The 14,766-nt window shown below is 39.4% G+C and overlaps 1 protein-coding gene across 2 annotated transcripts in view; it reads right to left on the bottom strand.

The window, feature by feature from the left end:
• Positions 1–14,766, bottom strand: part of LOC141442724 (uncharacterized) — a 75,669-nt gene that overhangs the window by 36,454 nt on the left and 24,449 nt on the right. For both annotated transcript variants that reach the window (XM_074107798.1, XM_074107799.1), the window contains exons 3-8: positions 10,674–10,825; positions 3,575–3,709; positions 2,600–2,742; positions 1,918–2,079; positions 1,012–1,248; positions 495–695 (exon numbers count right to left, since the gene is read on the bottom strand). In XM_074107798.1, coding sequence (XP_073963899.1) covers positions 495–695; positions 1,012–1,248; positions 1,918–2,079; positions 2,600–2,742; positions 3,575–3,709; positions 10,674–10,825 — 1,030 coding nt within the window. The remainder of the gene's footprint in view (positions 1–494; positions 696–1,011; positions 1,249–1,917; positions 2,080–2,599; positions 2,743–3,574; positions 3,710–10,673; positions 10,826–14,766) is intronic.

Here is a 14,766-nt window from a genome sequence, read left to right as displayed (position 1 = left end):
CTGTTAGCACATTAGAGCTAACAGCGTCATCTAGTATGCGTTAGTAGAAATATCTGCAACTGTAGTTTTGGGCGCAACGGCGCACCTTAGTAGTGACCTTCCTCAGCTCGCGGTCTGCGTTCCGTCCGTTCTTCCTCAGTTTTTTTAAATATATAAGAGGGGGTAAACGACCATGCGGGTCACCTGATTGGAAGCTATCACCGCCACCCTTTGAGAGACTGATAGGCTTGTTTTTTAAAGATCCACGCTCCCGCCCGCCCGCTTCGGAAACATTGGCCCAGGAAGCTGGTTCCATAAGTCGAGCGTGGAAAAAAGTTGACGGTGCTAGATTGCCAATTATCAAGGTGGTGAGGATATCATGCGCAGCTGTATGAATGCGCTTTTGAACGCTCGATGTTCGTCGTTACAGTCTCGACACTACTAGATGGCGCTGCTAGCGGACTAATTATTAGTATACTAACAGCGCCACCTATTGTGCGCTAGTAGAAGCGTACCTTAGTAGTGACCTCCCTCAGCTTGCGGTCGGCGTTTCGTCCGTCCCGCTCTGCTTCGGCCCGTAGCTGCGCGAGCGCGGCGCGCGTGCGCTCGGCATGACCCCGCTCGAGCGCCGCTCGCGCCGCCGCGGCTGTCGTTGCGTGCTCTGTTCGCAGTGTCTCTACTGTCTTCGTGTGTTGTTGTTCTAGACGTTCTATGGCCTGAAAGAAGACAAAGAATAACAAGGTAGATAGTTAAAAACGTTATTTGCTGCTGCAAATAGGTACATACAATCAAGATTACAGAAATATAAAAAATCAGCTCAACAAACTTAAAAATTAAACAAAACCCCGGAAAATTTAATAATTTCGGCGCATAGTGATAAACGAATTCTTTGCAGTACTTCCTCATGTTTTTGAAAAAAGGGACAGATAAAAAACAGATAACGAAGTCAGCACCCCATCAGCTCCATCTATCTATTTACTATTTATCTAAATTCACGTCACTGCTCTCTTATCCACCCTCATCATCCCTTACCTGCGCGTGTCTTTGTTCCTTCTCCTCCCTAACCCTCGTCTCTCTGTCCAACAGCTCCTTCAGCCTATGCACTTCTAGCTTCAGCGCTTCCTCCCTCGTCTCCACTTTCTGCAGCTGCAGGGTCAACGCTTGTACTGAGCGCTGCTGCTCCGAAGCCAAGCCTCGCAGCTGCTGGAGCTCAGCGATGTGGGATGGTGACGGCGGCGCGGTCTTTAGCTGCTCGACTGTGGCTGCGAGCTATAGAAGCGAGAGAAATAAAAAATGGATTGAAGCATTGAACGAGATATTAGATCATATTATGCGAAATCCAATTGAGGAATATTCAGACCCACTGAATATAATTCACTGTTACAACAACATGAATTAGTGAACTACATCTTCGGCCTCATCTACACTTACCATCATGAGGCAGAAGTCACCGGTCAGTTTTAAAAGAAATTAAAACTTGTTGTCACGAAGACCCGAAAGAACTTCATAGCATTTAATTTAATTTGAAGTTTAACATGGACATTAGAACATTAGGATATTCAAATTATTACTGCTTATAGTCTAAAAAATTATACGAGTAATACGGGTATGCATTCTTTTATTGTTTTTGTTACAGGTAAAATGTGGTAAGTACGTGTGTAGTGTCTTGGTATAGTATTGGCACAGAAGATCAGCGTGTTCAAGAAACTTCTTTTCTTACCGTCTTCTTGAGCAGCTTCTGGTTCCTGGCATTATTCCTAGCATCTCTCCCCTAATTGACTCTAACCCTTCTCTTCTTCTTTTCTTTTCCTTCTCCTATTTTCTAACCTTCTCCAACTTTCACATCTTCTTTTTGTACGGTATCATCAGTAATCTGCGTAACCCTGAGCTCTTAAGATAAGATAAGATAAGATAAGATAAGATGACTTATTTGTGTACCTCTTTCTTCTGCTTCTCCTGATCCCTAGCCTTCTTCTCCAGCTCCCTCATCTTCCACTCGCAGTCCGCCAGCATGAGCTCCGCCCTCGCGGCGGCCTGTGAGCGCGCCGCCTCGTGCGCCGTCCGCCATCTCGCTGTGTTCGCTTCTGCTGCAGCTACGGCCTGAAATATAAATCCTTGTTAACGGCCTCATTAATATTTAACACTAGCCTCTTGCCCGGGACTCCATCCCCGTAGAATCCATTTATCGGTATCCTGAAGGAGCTATGCATTTTTCCGGGATAATAACTATCCTATGTACTTCCCCGGGACTCAAACTGTCTATACCAAATTTCATCTAAATTGGTTCAGTGGTTCGGATAGCAAATAAACAGACTTACAAACTTTCACATTTATAATATTAGTGAGAAGTACATAGGACTTAATAATATAGTTACTTTGCGGAGGTCCATAACAATGGACTATAAACAATTACTTTGCTCACCCGCGCGCGACCTTATGATAGCTACGTCTATGCAAAAAATGTGTGTTCTTACAGGGTGGAGCCACCACTCAGGAGACCAATTCGTGCTTCGCTTCGACCTCCTCCGAATGGTGCTTTCGAACGTATACATCGAAGGATTACGGAATCATTTCATTTATCGGATTTATTTGTCAGAGCATTAGGTTATTTCTTTTGTACCTCCTGGGCCTTCTGCTCGTGTTCCACCTTCTCCCGCTGCAGCCGCTCCCGGTCCTGTTCCAGAGCCAGAACTCGGGACTCCAGCTCCGCGCGTCGTGTCAGCGCGTCTTCCAACTCCGCACGGAGTTGGCGGAGGGACTCATCTGAAAACAAAATGTTTTCCAATACAATACAACGACTTGTCGGGTTATACAACTTATACAGTATACGTGGAGCTACTGGGGATTCTTCGAAGAGAAGGATTTTATTTATTTATTTATTTATTAAATGCAATTCACATGTCAAAATTACAATACAGCACTAACACTATGAAACCCGGAAGGGCGCAGCATTTTTAAGAGAGAGAGAGTTTCCAAAACAATAAATTGGTATCTTAGAATTAATTAAAGTTGTGGCAATAATACAAAATCAAAATAGAAAAGAATAATTAAAAGACAATATCAATATCCTTGATAAACTCTAATTATTGTGCAATTGTTTCGTCTAGCAACAACAGTGTGTTAGGAACTAAAACTTGCGGCTCATCCCCGTCGCCGCGTCCCTGGCCCTATACTCCGAAGTGCAAAACTAGAACTTCGTATGTTGCCGTCCCGCTGACGCTTATGTCACTTAATACGCGAGTGAAAGGAACGGTGCGATACGAACTTAGATTTTCGAGTTTCGTAGTAGCCCCTCTGGTTTTGGAACGTTAGCGCTGGTTCAGCTCATATTCTAGCTAGTGCTTGCACTCGGATATGAGCTGACTGCGCCATTTGTCCCTGCAGACGCTTTATTGCTCACCACAATAGTAAGCGATACAGCAAACAGGTACACAGAGAATAGCTTTATCGCTTCAGAGCAGTCTCTTCCAAGTAGTTCGCAAAAAACTTAGAAGCGAAGAAGAAAAGGAAACAAGAAAAAGAAAACACCGAACTAACGCCATCTAATGATATTCCCTCTGTCAGAAAACGTTCAATATAATATCCAGGTACTGACCATTTTTCCGCTGCAGCTGGCCGGCGAGGTCCGCGGAGCAGCTCCTGGCAGCTCCGAGTTCTTCCTCCAGCGAGCGGCTCCGCTGCCGCACCAGCTCTGACTCCTTGTACGCTGCCGCCAGCGAGCATTTTAACTCTGCAATAGGAAAAGGGAATTATAGGTAGTGCCACCAGAGTTGAGGTCACGCACGCGCATAGGAACATGTCATGAAATGACAGCGGGATTTTGACATTCAGTCATTCTACTTTTACGCAATCAGTTCTTCATGTAGCTGTGTAATCATTTATTTGAACTCTCGTGGCACTACCTATAGTTAGATTCAGTTCACTATTTGAAAGCAGGTCGCCTCGCCAGGCAGGGTAGTTTAGTTATTAAACTACGTGACTAAAGCCTGGCCAGGAACATAAAACACTTGGCCATATTGCGGAAAACTAATAGAACTAATTTCTTGCACTGGTAATACTAAATTCAAATGTCATCTGTCTATTACTGTCAAAGTTTGACGTTGATTACGCGTGGTATTTTACTGCCTACCCCATTTGGGAATACAGGCGTGATGTTTGTGTGTGTTAGGAGATACTCATAGCTAGTTCATAAAATAATGGGCGTAACTACGACAAAAATGTACTCTCGAAACCACAAAAAACATTCAGAAACTCGTGATTTTAAAGAGTTTTCCAGGGGATGTAACCACGGCAACGAGGTATAAGAAAAAGTCGATAAACCCATATACCTGAGTTAAAACAAACGAACCAACTAACACAGCAAATTATAACAAAATAAAAGCTTCTAAAACAAATCTCACCTATATGTTTAATAATCAAAGTAAAATTCATTTATCACTAATTAATTAAAACAAAACGCACTTTTTAATATAATATTTTAATTTTAAACTAGCACAATTTGGACCCGTCGACCTGGATTCGAGTAGCTTCGCTGCACTACTGAGATTTCTGCGGAACTGGCAATACTAAAAATAAAACAATTGCTCTGAGGTAACACTGAGTTACTTGACAAGTTTAATCCCCTGTTGCGTCGATGTTTGTTACCTGGGACGCTGTGTTTGAACGGGGCGAGTAACTTGCAGGCGAGTAAACGAAAACAGACTCAGTAATGTTGCTACTATGTATAAATAACTATACGCATTTAGATTAGAAACAAAAATACGTTTTCTAAATTAGCTTTGCACGCGTAAATAATTAGATCCAGCAGTAGCATTGAAATTTCAGGAGTTAAGGTAGGTACTAAATTACCATTGAAATTTCCAAACATTACATCTTGCTTTTTATTGATGTTATATTATAAACAACAGTGCCAAATTTTATGATCATACCCAATGAATGAGATTTCAAGATTTTTTCGTGATCCCGTGGGAATCTATCTATTCCGCCTACCTCCGCGTTCCCCTGATCAAATCCTAAACAAGACTTTAAAAATGTGCGTAGTATGTAGGGGCCTCATTCAGCTTCCATGACGGGCTTAGTCCGCCACTGGACCTTAGCAACCCTAGCCAAAGCGTAGTCGCATGTTCGAGATTTATCGGTTGTAGCATTGATGAAATTAGCATATATCGAACAGATTGAAACCGACCTGAAGCAACTGTAGGTATATGGACAGCGGCGTCTTTAGCCCATATAGCGCCCGTGTGCAATTATTACTTTAGCGCCATCTAGGAAGCGCGCGGTCAAAATGGAATAGGTACAAAGTGCCGCGTCAGGCGCCCGTAACACCGCTGCGCCCGTGTGCAACGTACACCCTGCACTATAGGTAAAAACGCCTCTGTATATGGAGGAGGTCTGTATTCAAAAGACCTTCGTCTGATATCACAATGAGCCGACCAAAACGTCATCAACGCCATATAAGCATCTCTTTGCATTTTGGACCGCATATATCACTGCATCCGCAATAACATTGTATTGCACAGACGGTTTAAAATAATGCGTGCATATATATGTCCACCGATTTAGATGGCTTTATCTTGTTTGACATTCTCATGAATTTTTTAGTTTAATTATTACTATTGAATAAAATTGACATCCTAATAAATTTCTTTTGTAAATTATAACTGACATGTATACATTTTAAATTATTAACATTATTATGAAATTAATTCTTAATAAAATATTATATTCTTGATTATATATTTAGTTCTAAATGTATAAATGATGTCAACTACTAGAATCCTTTGATACAAACTAGGGAGTCCTTATTGTTAGCATGTGATGCATGTATCAAAAAAATAATATTTGCATCACTTATACAGTCTAAATGTATGAAACAAAAAATCGCCTAACATCATATACCTAACTATAATGTACTACATTTACCGCAAATAAATTTTATTTCATTTCATATCATGGGGAGTACTCAGATGAATCGGTCGGATTCTTGCATCTTGGTTCCACTATCGTACTTCGTGCAGCCTCAGTGGCGTAGCGTAGTTGGGGCGGTCCGCCCCGGGCGGCACATTAAGGGGGCGGCAAAATCCTATAAAATGTAATGGTATGTGTGAAGTTCCCAATCCGCACTGGGCCCGCGTGGGAACTACGGCCCAAGTGTTCTCATTCTGAGAGCAGGACTGTGCCCAGCAGTGGGACATGTATAGGCTAGGATGATGATGATAATTCCGTAACAAAAAAAATGTCGCTCCTACGATTCGGACCGATTAGACTGAGTTCCCTAAATAAGAGGGCGGCAAAATTATCTTCCGCCCCGGGTGGCTGATACCCACGCTATGCCACTGTGCAGCCTACTATCATTTCATTCTCACCATCTTAATGGTTGACAATCTAGTAACACCCGATTTAAGCGAAACCTTCCATGGAACCAGCTTCCTGGGACAGCATTAGTAGCATTACCGGAGCGGTACAACTTAGGGATCTTTAAAATGAAATTTCCATGGCGGCGCTGATTGCTTCCCATCAGGTCACCCGCAAGCTCATTTCCCCCCTCTTTTATGAAAAAAAGACGCTACGCGTTTTAAATTCGCAACTTCATTCCCCGATCTCTTTGTTCACTTCTTGACGACACGTCATGAGTCATCAGTCAGGATTTAGTTACTAATGACTGCTCTTTATCACAATGGAAACTCGTGAAGCAGCAGCCATCGTTAAAAATAACTCGAACATTTCACTTGTCTTCCAACATAAGTGGGTGGCTCCTGACAGATTTACCCACTAATAGTACGTGTTTTCAGTCTTCTTTGGATCTTAATTATTTTTGTAACAATTCAAGGTTATATTTTTTATTCGCAAAAAGTTCGTTTAAAAATTGTAATTAGTCTTCCTACTCAGAAAATATTGGACATGTGTTTTATTTTTAGTCAATTAAACAAGAAATTATAAATATACTAGCCGTTGCCCGCGACTCCGTCCGCGTAATATTCGTTTATCGATATTCCGCGGGAACTATGCAATTTTCCGGGATTAAAACTATCCTATGGCCTTTCCGGGGAATCAAGCTATCTGTATACTGAATTTCGTCTAAATCAGTTCAGCGGTTTAGACGTGATTGAGTAACAAACATCTTCATAAACTTTGACATTTATAACAATAAGTAGGATAGCTAGTGAAAGTGCCGCGTGACTTCACGCTTTTCAGCACGGCGTGACGTCACGGGCCCAATGCCGAACCTTGACGCGTAAAAAGTCGACGGTCAAAATATCGAAAGAAGGTTATGTTAGGTAGGTTCGATAATAATAATAGTTATTGTGCAACAAGAGAGCAAAGTTGTTTTTTGTTGCGAGTGTTGATTTTGAATCCCGAGTAAGCGAAGGATTCTATAATTGAATCACGAGCGTTAGCGAGTGATTCTAGGTTAGAATCCTGAGATCAGCAAGGGATTGAAATACACGAGATGCAAAAAAACTTTGGTCTCGTGTGACACATACAATTTTTCACCTCAGCAGCGAGAACATAATTTAAATGTAACATAAGAATAAAACCACATATACCTACCTGTTTACAAAACAAACACATTTTTTAAAATAGAATCCGATTATTAACAAATATAATAATTACATTTAAGACCATAAAAAGAGTCCAGTAGCTACAATACAAATCGCATACTCATAACATGCAATCTTAACTTCTTGTACTAATGTCACACTTATACTGCAAAAAGCCTCATCTCGGGGTAATTGAAAAGGTTGAACAATTAAACCTTTAAATATGATTTTTATTAAGATTTCTATTACATAAACATAAAACGATTTGTTAAAAAATCATTCAATTTAACAAATAATAATTACACTGTAGAGGCAGTATACGGAATTCTTTTATAAAAAAAAAAAAAACAAGAGAAGCGGCTTTCGTGCAACGAGGTTGCATACTTTATTAAAAGATCGGGAAAATTTACATTTTGGAAATATTTCGATATATTTTTAATACCAAAAATTTAATTTAAGTTTGTAATCGACAAATTTGATCCTATCTCTTGCTTTTTTCGAGTTGAAGTGAAATTACAGATCAAAATAAAGTTCAAATATTTGGAATTCAGTGAGTAGACCCAACACTGTACTCAGCATTTAAAAAAAATAATTAAAAAGTTACTTTGTCTCACGGAGTGAGCAAAATGCGATTTTGCTCACTGATTTCTCATAGCAAAACCTGCCTGTTTGAGGTGCTGAGGTGAAAAATATTTGATCGTCGATATTTTAACTACTTATCGATGCCCTTTGCCGCACTTATAAAAAAACTTGATAAAGTCAGCAGAGGCTCCCTGCAACAGGGTTCTACTCGTACCAAATGTCACGTACAGATCTAGTGAATATTGTTTTTTCATCGTTTTTTGTCGGATAAGTTCGTATTTATCTGGTTTTCTATTAACTTTAGTACTTAATCTTTCGTAAAGCGCTCGATTGTTTAAATGCGATAAACGCTGCGTGAAATGCATTCGTTTGACGCACTTCCTATTTGCATTAGATAATCAAATTACCAACCATTTTCTTATACGCGGTGAGCGCAGCGACAAGCGCATAGATTATTGCGTCTAACGCAGCGTTTATCGCATAAAATAAATGAGAGCTTAAGGGGTTAGGTGGGTTTGAAATTTTCAAAAATTTGATTTAATTTTATCTTATTAAATAAATAAATAAATAAATAAATATCATGGGACACTTGACACCAATTGACCTAGTCCCAAACTAAGCAAAGCTTGTACTATGGATACTAGGCAACGGATAAACATACTTATATAGATAAATACATACTTAAATACATATTAAACATCCAAGACCCGAGAACAAACCATTCGTGTTATTCACACAAATATCTGCCCCGGCCGGGATTCGAACCCAGGACCTCAAGCTTCGTAGTCAGGTGCTCTAACCACTTAGCCATCCGGTCGTCCGGCCGTCCGGCCGTCCAATACTACAATATGTTTAAAATATTCTCCTAAAATTTGAAATCGATCCAAGTAAAATTCTAAGAGATAGACCCTTCGGAAGTTCCGCCTATCAGGCCACGTCAGCGCAGCGCTTCGTCTCTTAATCTTAAAACTCAATCTTTTAAGTCGGTGGACACGATTTCTCGAATAGTTATGAAGCGATTTTGTTCAAATTTTGCACACATCTTTGAAATTACATTATCTAGTCATTGAACGAAGGTTTTTTTTATTACAACTACTTTTTTCCGAGCCAATACATGGCGAAATTTTTACCAAAAATATGTTTTTTTTGTTCAGTCTGTCAAAAATTCATTTAACGAGATTTATCCATGTACTAACGAAATTTATGGTTTTTTGATTTTAGATCAACCAATAATGAGTTATATGCTGTCCACGGCAAGAGCATTTTTTTGAGACGTCAAAGGAGATGAGGTACCAAAGGCTGTTTTCGGAATTTTTAAATAAAAATTTCACAAAATACTGTTTAAATATATCTTTGATATGCTGAATTGTTTAAATAAAATATATGATTGTATATATTTTAAAAAATAGTAAAAATACCCTTTTTTTGAATCTCTGAAACCCACCTAACCCCTTAAGATTGTTGAGAAAGCAAGACAAACACGAACTTTTCCGACAAGATACGATGGCAAAACATTAATCACTACACTACATCTGTCTGTACAAACTTGTCAAGGTAAGTGACATCAACTTGCCAGTCTACTCGCCCGCTACAAACGCAGCATAGCAGTCGGAAGATTCAATTTACCGCACTGTACGTTTTCGGTTCACTACAATAGCCGCTTTATTACATTAAAATACGACAGTGATCAAAGTTTGCCTTGAGTTTGCGTTTAAATCCGTCAATAGCTTTTTATTTTGGTTGGGATAAAAATAAAAATGCATCGTACCCAAATGGAGTGTCATTGCACGTTGAAGCTACGTTACGAATTTAAGTACGGATGTAGTGATGTGATAAGATAAGTCTTTCTCTTTAAAGTTGTACCCCTAACTTTTTTTTGGGATTTTGAAATTTTTATGTTACATCTACTCAGAATCACGAGTACCTACTATCGATTTTAATAGGTGAAAAAAAGTGTCGCAAAATATTGTATTCCATTCCGTTACCTTTCCCGTATACACTTATATATGAGTCACGGAATGGAAGTACAAAAAAAAATTTTGTACCATGTGTTGTCGGCATGGTAGCTACATGCAAAAGTACAGCTTTCTAACACTGATAATCTCTGAGCAAAGCGCGGACAGACAGACAGACAGACATGGCGAAACTATAAGGGTTCCGTTTTTGCCATATTCGCTACGGAACCCTAAAAAAGCTAAATTTCCCAACCGCCCTCATTCACACCTAGCCTCGTTTATCGTGCAATTGAAGTAAAATTAAGTATTTGTTGATTTAGGACATTAATTGCCCGAATCCGACAAATAAATACTAATCACAAAGAACATTGTAGTTGGCGCGTGTCCAGTGCATTGCCCCTTGCGCGTGCGACTATCTTAGGAATAAGGAAGTTTGGGCTTGATTGGAAATGTCAACGATGATGACAAAGAAATAGTTTGGAGGGGGTTAAGTCGCTTTACGAGAAAGGGCGAAGAATGGTAGGTTTCTTGGTTTTACTTACTTGATTATAGCTTTCAAAATGTATATGAGGTGCTTATAAATATTAGTAGCATTTTACATTAAGAGTGCACTCACGTTCGATCTCTTGGTCCTTAGCCTCTATCTCTTTCCTGTAGGCGGAGATGAGCTCTCTCGCTCGCTCTGACTCGCCGCATCGTGAGTCCGCGAGCTCGGTGAGGGCGGCCACCTGGGACTGGAACCTCGTCTCCTGGGACACCAGGGACTTCCTGGAAAATGGAAAGGTTAAAAAAGATTACAATGACAATCGTTCAAAGGTTTAATGGAAGTGATCCATTTAAGGGATAAGTTCGCCTTTGTACAGTCGCCATCCGATATTTTCTAAACATGAACTTTAATACGTTGGGAATAGAGTTCATGTTTAGATTTTTTTGATCACCTTGGCAGCTCCGAAATATCTGATGGCGACAGTACATCTCTTTCTTTTGTTATATTAACTGTTCAACCTTTTTAATGAACCAAAGATGAGGCTTTTAGCAGTATTAAAAAAAATACATTAAAGAATGGACTTATAAAAAGTAGTTCTAAGTTCAAATTACAATGCATGTTATGTATGTATGTATCGTACCTACTGGACACTTTTTTGTTCCGAATTCAAAACCTCTCTACTTGACGGAGACTATAGGTAGTGATCATTGTCTGGCATTCTTAACTTTTTGGTGAATTTTTAAAAATAATATGTAATGGCGACTGTACGTATCATTTTTGAGTCGGTTTTAAATGTGATTATTATATTTGTTTCTTAATAATGGGGTTTTTTGTAAGTGGGTATATGTGATTTTATTCTAACCTCATGTTCTCGCTGCTGTGGTGAAAAGTTGTATGTGTCACACGAGACCAAAGTTTTTTTGCATCTCGTGTGTTTGAATCCTTCGCTGCTCTCAGGATTCTAACCTAGAACAACTCGCTACGCTCGTGATTCAATTATAGAATCCTTCGCTTGCTCGGGATTCAAATTCAACACTTGCAGCAAAAACAACTTTGCTCTGTTGTTGCACAAATAACTATTGTATTCAAGACTGTTTAAAAACCTGATATCTATTCTTTTAACTTGTAGATTGCTTTTTGAATTATTTAAATCGGACATTCCATTCAAAAGAACGAATTACGCATTCAAAAACGCGCACCCGGCGTCTCGCGGGTATAGTTTTTGGGAAAAATGTGCTTGAAGTGCTCTTGAGATCTTTTGAATATTGTATTCATGTAACCGTGCGGAGACGGGGCGGGGCGCTAGTACAGTTATAAACACGATAATATTATCTTTGAGTCGGTATCACAAATTATCTATTGCGCGCATGACATCCAAGAATCTAAAACGGATATTCCAGCTATTCCTGCGCTCCAGTTTCCTCGACTTGTTTTTCTTAAATTTGCCCAATCATAATCTTTTGCACGTGCTGTCTCTGCGTGGGCCGGGTAGCCGTTAAATCGCGATTAAATACGTCAATGCCATTCACCAAGGATCTAACAGATTATAGATGCAGTGCATACACCTAATATACTGAGCGGCCAAAAATCTGGCCCTCAAATGTATGCAGAATCGGTAATTTTGTATGAAGGCTGGGCCAAATTTTGTTCCGCTGGGCCGCTGAGTATAGTTTCTGTAGGATAGACAGATAGATAGATAGATAGAAACTTTAATCGTCATAACAAAATAACATGGCTCTATACACGTTTTTGATAAAAACAAAGGAATAAACATTAAGAAGACAAAACCAGGTTAACAATCATATAGAGAACACAAAACAGATATAGAGAAACCACATTGTAATACAGGGTATGCATTATACTGTTAGTTTGTTACTAAGTGGGTAGGCTTCAAGAATAAACCCAGTTAGCTTCCAGCCGGCCTTTCATTGACTTCTCAGTTTCAATACCTACGAACGACGGCACCCGAAATGACAATCAGCAGAGCTCGGAATATTCGCGGCATTTTTGATCTGTCATAGTGACATCTCACTTATCGACTCTACCTAACGAGGGCTATCGCGTATGAATTCGCCGCTAGAGGCGCTAGTGTAGCGTGAGGTCTCCGAAATGTCAAATCTCATAGTTTTTGGGTGAGCTACGCGGGTTTATTTATAATTAGAATAATTTTGTGAATATTTTGGCAATAGCTGTAATTAATTATGGCAAATATGCGTTCCGGGGCAATGAATGTCTGTGTTTTGAGACAGTTTTGTCTTTCGGAAACCTTTGTCCTCCCTTTTTTCCGAACAAAACGGGGACTATGCAACACTGTGGCATGCTCGATATTTTTATGGTACGGTTTTAAGGCGTATTAAATATGATTTTAATCTAAACTTTGTTTTCACGCCCGTAATAACAGACTTTGAAAGCCATACTTAAAAACCTCACGCAACAGTGCGCCATCTAGTGAGACAAAAAACGATAGCCCTCATTGATATCGATAATAATATTATCGTGAAATAATAATCGTAATATCTTTCATAAAGACACTAATGGAATACTTACAAATCCAACTTTCGCCACTACCACACTACGCTACGTTTCGAACTCATCCTCAGTGCCCTTAGTGTAAACCTTAGCGAAAACGGTTACAAAATACGTCACGATCGCGTACGCGTTAAAATCTCAATTTGTATGGAAACACGAACATCGCAAACGTTCCGCTAGAGGCGCTCTTCGTGTTTCCATATAAATTGAGATTTTAACGCGAACGCGAGAGTGACGTATTTTGTAACCGAAAAATGACACTAAGGGCACAGAGCAACACAACCGTTTACCATGCTACCAGATATTAAACATGAAGACAACATTACTTACCTTGTTAAACGTAGCTATCTTAAGGTCGCGGGTGAGCAAAGTAATGGTTTTACGTTCATGGTTAATTCTCTTGTTTTAGTACATAACCAGCAACAGGCAAAAGCTAGCTCAGTTATAGGTTAGATTATTTTTCAAATGGTTTCTGGCTGCCTAATCCTATCCTTCAGACATATTTTTAGCAGTAACGGGCATCGAACACTGTACAGATTGCCACTTGAGTCTAGATGTAAAATAAACCACTTGAAATTAAATTACAATAGTTTATACGTATATTGGCCTTTAAACAGTCTCCTTAAATCTGACAGTTGAATTTAAATTTCGTAATTTTATTAAATAAGCCATCGTCCTAATAGAACGCGAATGCGCCGATCATCGCAGGTTCGCGCGAATTTTAAATAGAAATAAATAGAAATAGAAATAATATTTATTCACTTGAACAGCGGTTACAGAGATGTTCGGTTGGTACCATCAGCCAAATAAGTGGTCTATCAATTTTTAAACAAGCTCCTATCAAATGAATATGTCGCTAAAGTCGAACTTTCAGGTTGACAGACACGTCTATTGGCATTATTGTTTTGTGACATGCAAACGATTAACAACTTTAGGGTGGTAGACCACATGTTTGGCTGATGGTACACATAAAAATGAGTAGAATGTTCAGCACTCTAGCCGGCATCACCAGCATGTGAATATAAAAGTTGAGATACGGTATTTGACTATTTTGTATATGTTTTATAAATTAAAGCTACACAATGCCTGTTATCGAATAGAGAAACAATTTTCAAGCTACCTTTACAAATAACAAAGTTATAATGGTTTGAAATTCAAGATTAGACAGAGAAAGACATACTGGCATGTGACGTCACACGCCAGTACCGCCATACTTGCTGCATAGAGAAAAGCGTTTGAGAAAGAGAGGTATAAAGATTAAAAAAAAAACACTATAAATCCAATTTTCAACCGATTTAAATTTTCTCTTCGCTAAACACTATCTGTATATCTATATTTTCAAAATAATATTAAGATATGGAAAATTAAGGAGTTGTCAAATACCGTATTTAATACTGAACTCGAATACTGGCGAATAGCTAGGCATTCGCGTTCTATTAGAACGAGCCTGCAGGGCTACTTCGAAACTCTAAACTCGAAGTTCGTATCGTACTGTCTTTCTCGCTCTCGTATTCAATAGTATAAGTGTCAAAGGGACCGCACGACACGAACTTCGAGTTTCGTAGTAGCCCTGGTGTGAGTTTCGGTGACATGCTAGTTAGCGCTAGCATCGAAAAGCCTATTGACACTTTGACATTTGCGGCACGTTTGTGATTGGTTTAATAACTAAATGAGCCAATCGCAAGCAAGACTG

Source organism: Choristoneura fumiferana, chromosome 26 (genome assembly GCF_025370935.1).
Source record: "Choristoneura fumiferana chromosome 26, NRCan_CFum_1, whole genome shotgun sequence".
Lineage (NCBI taxonomy): Eukaryota > Metazoa > Arthropoda > Insecta > Lepidoptera > Tortricidae > Choristoneura > Choristoneura fumiferana.
The sequence above is the reverse complement of the archived record's forward strand: the minus strand, read 5'-3'. Positions and strand labels throughout refer to the sequence as shown.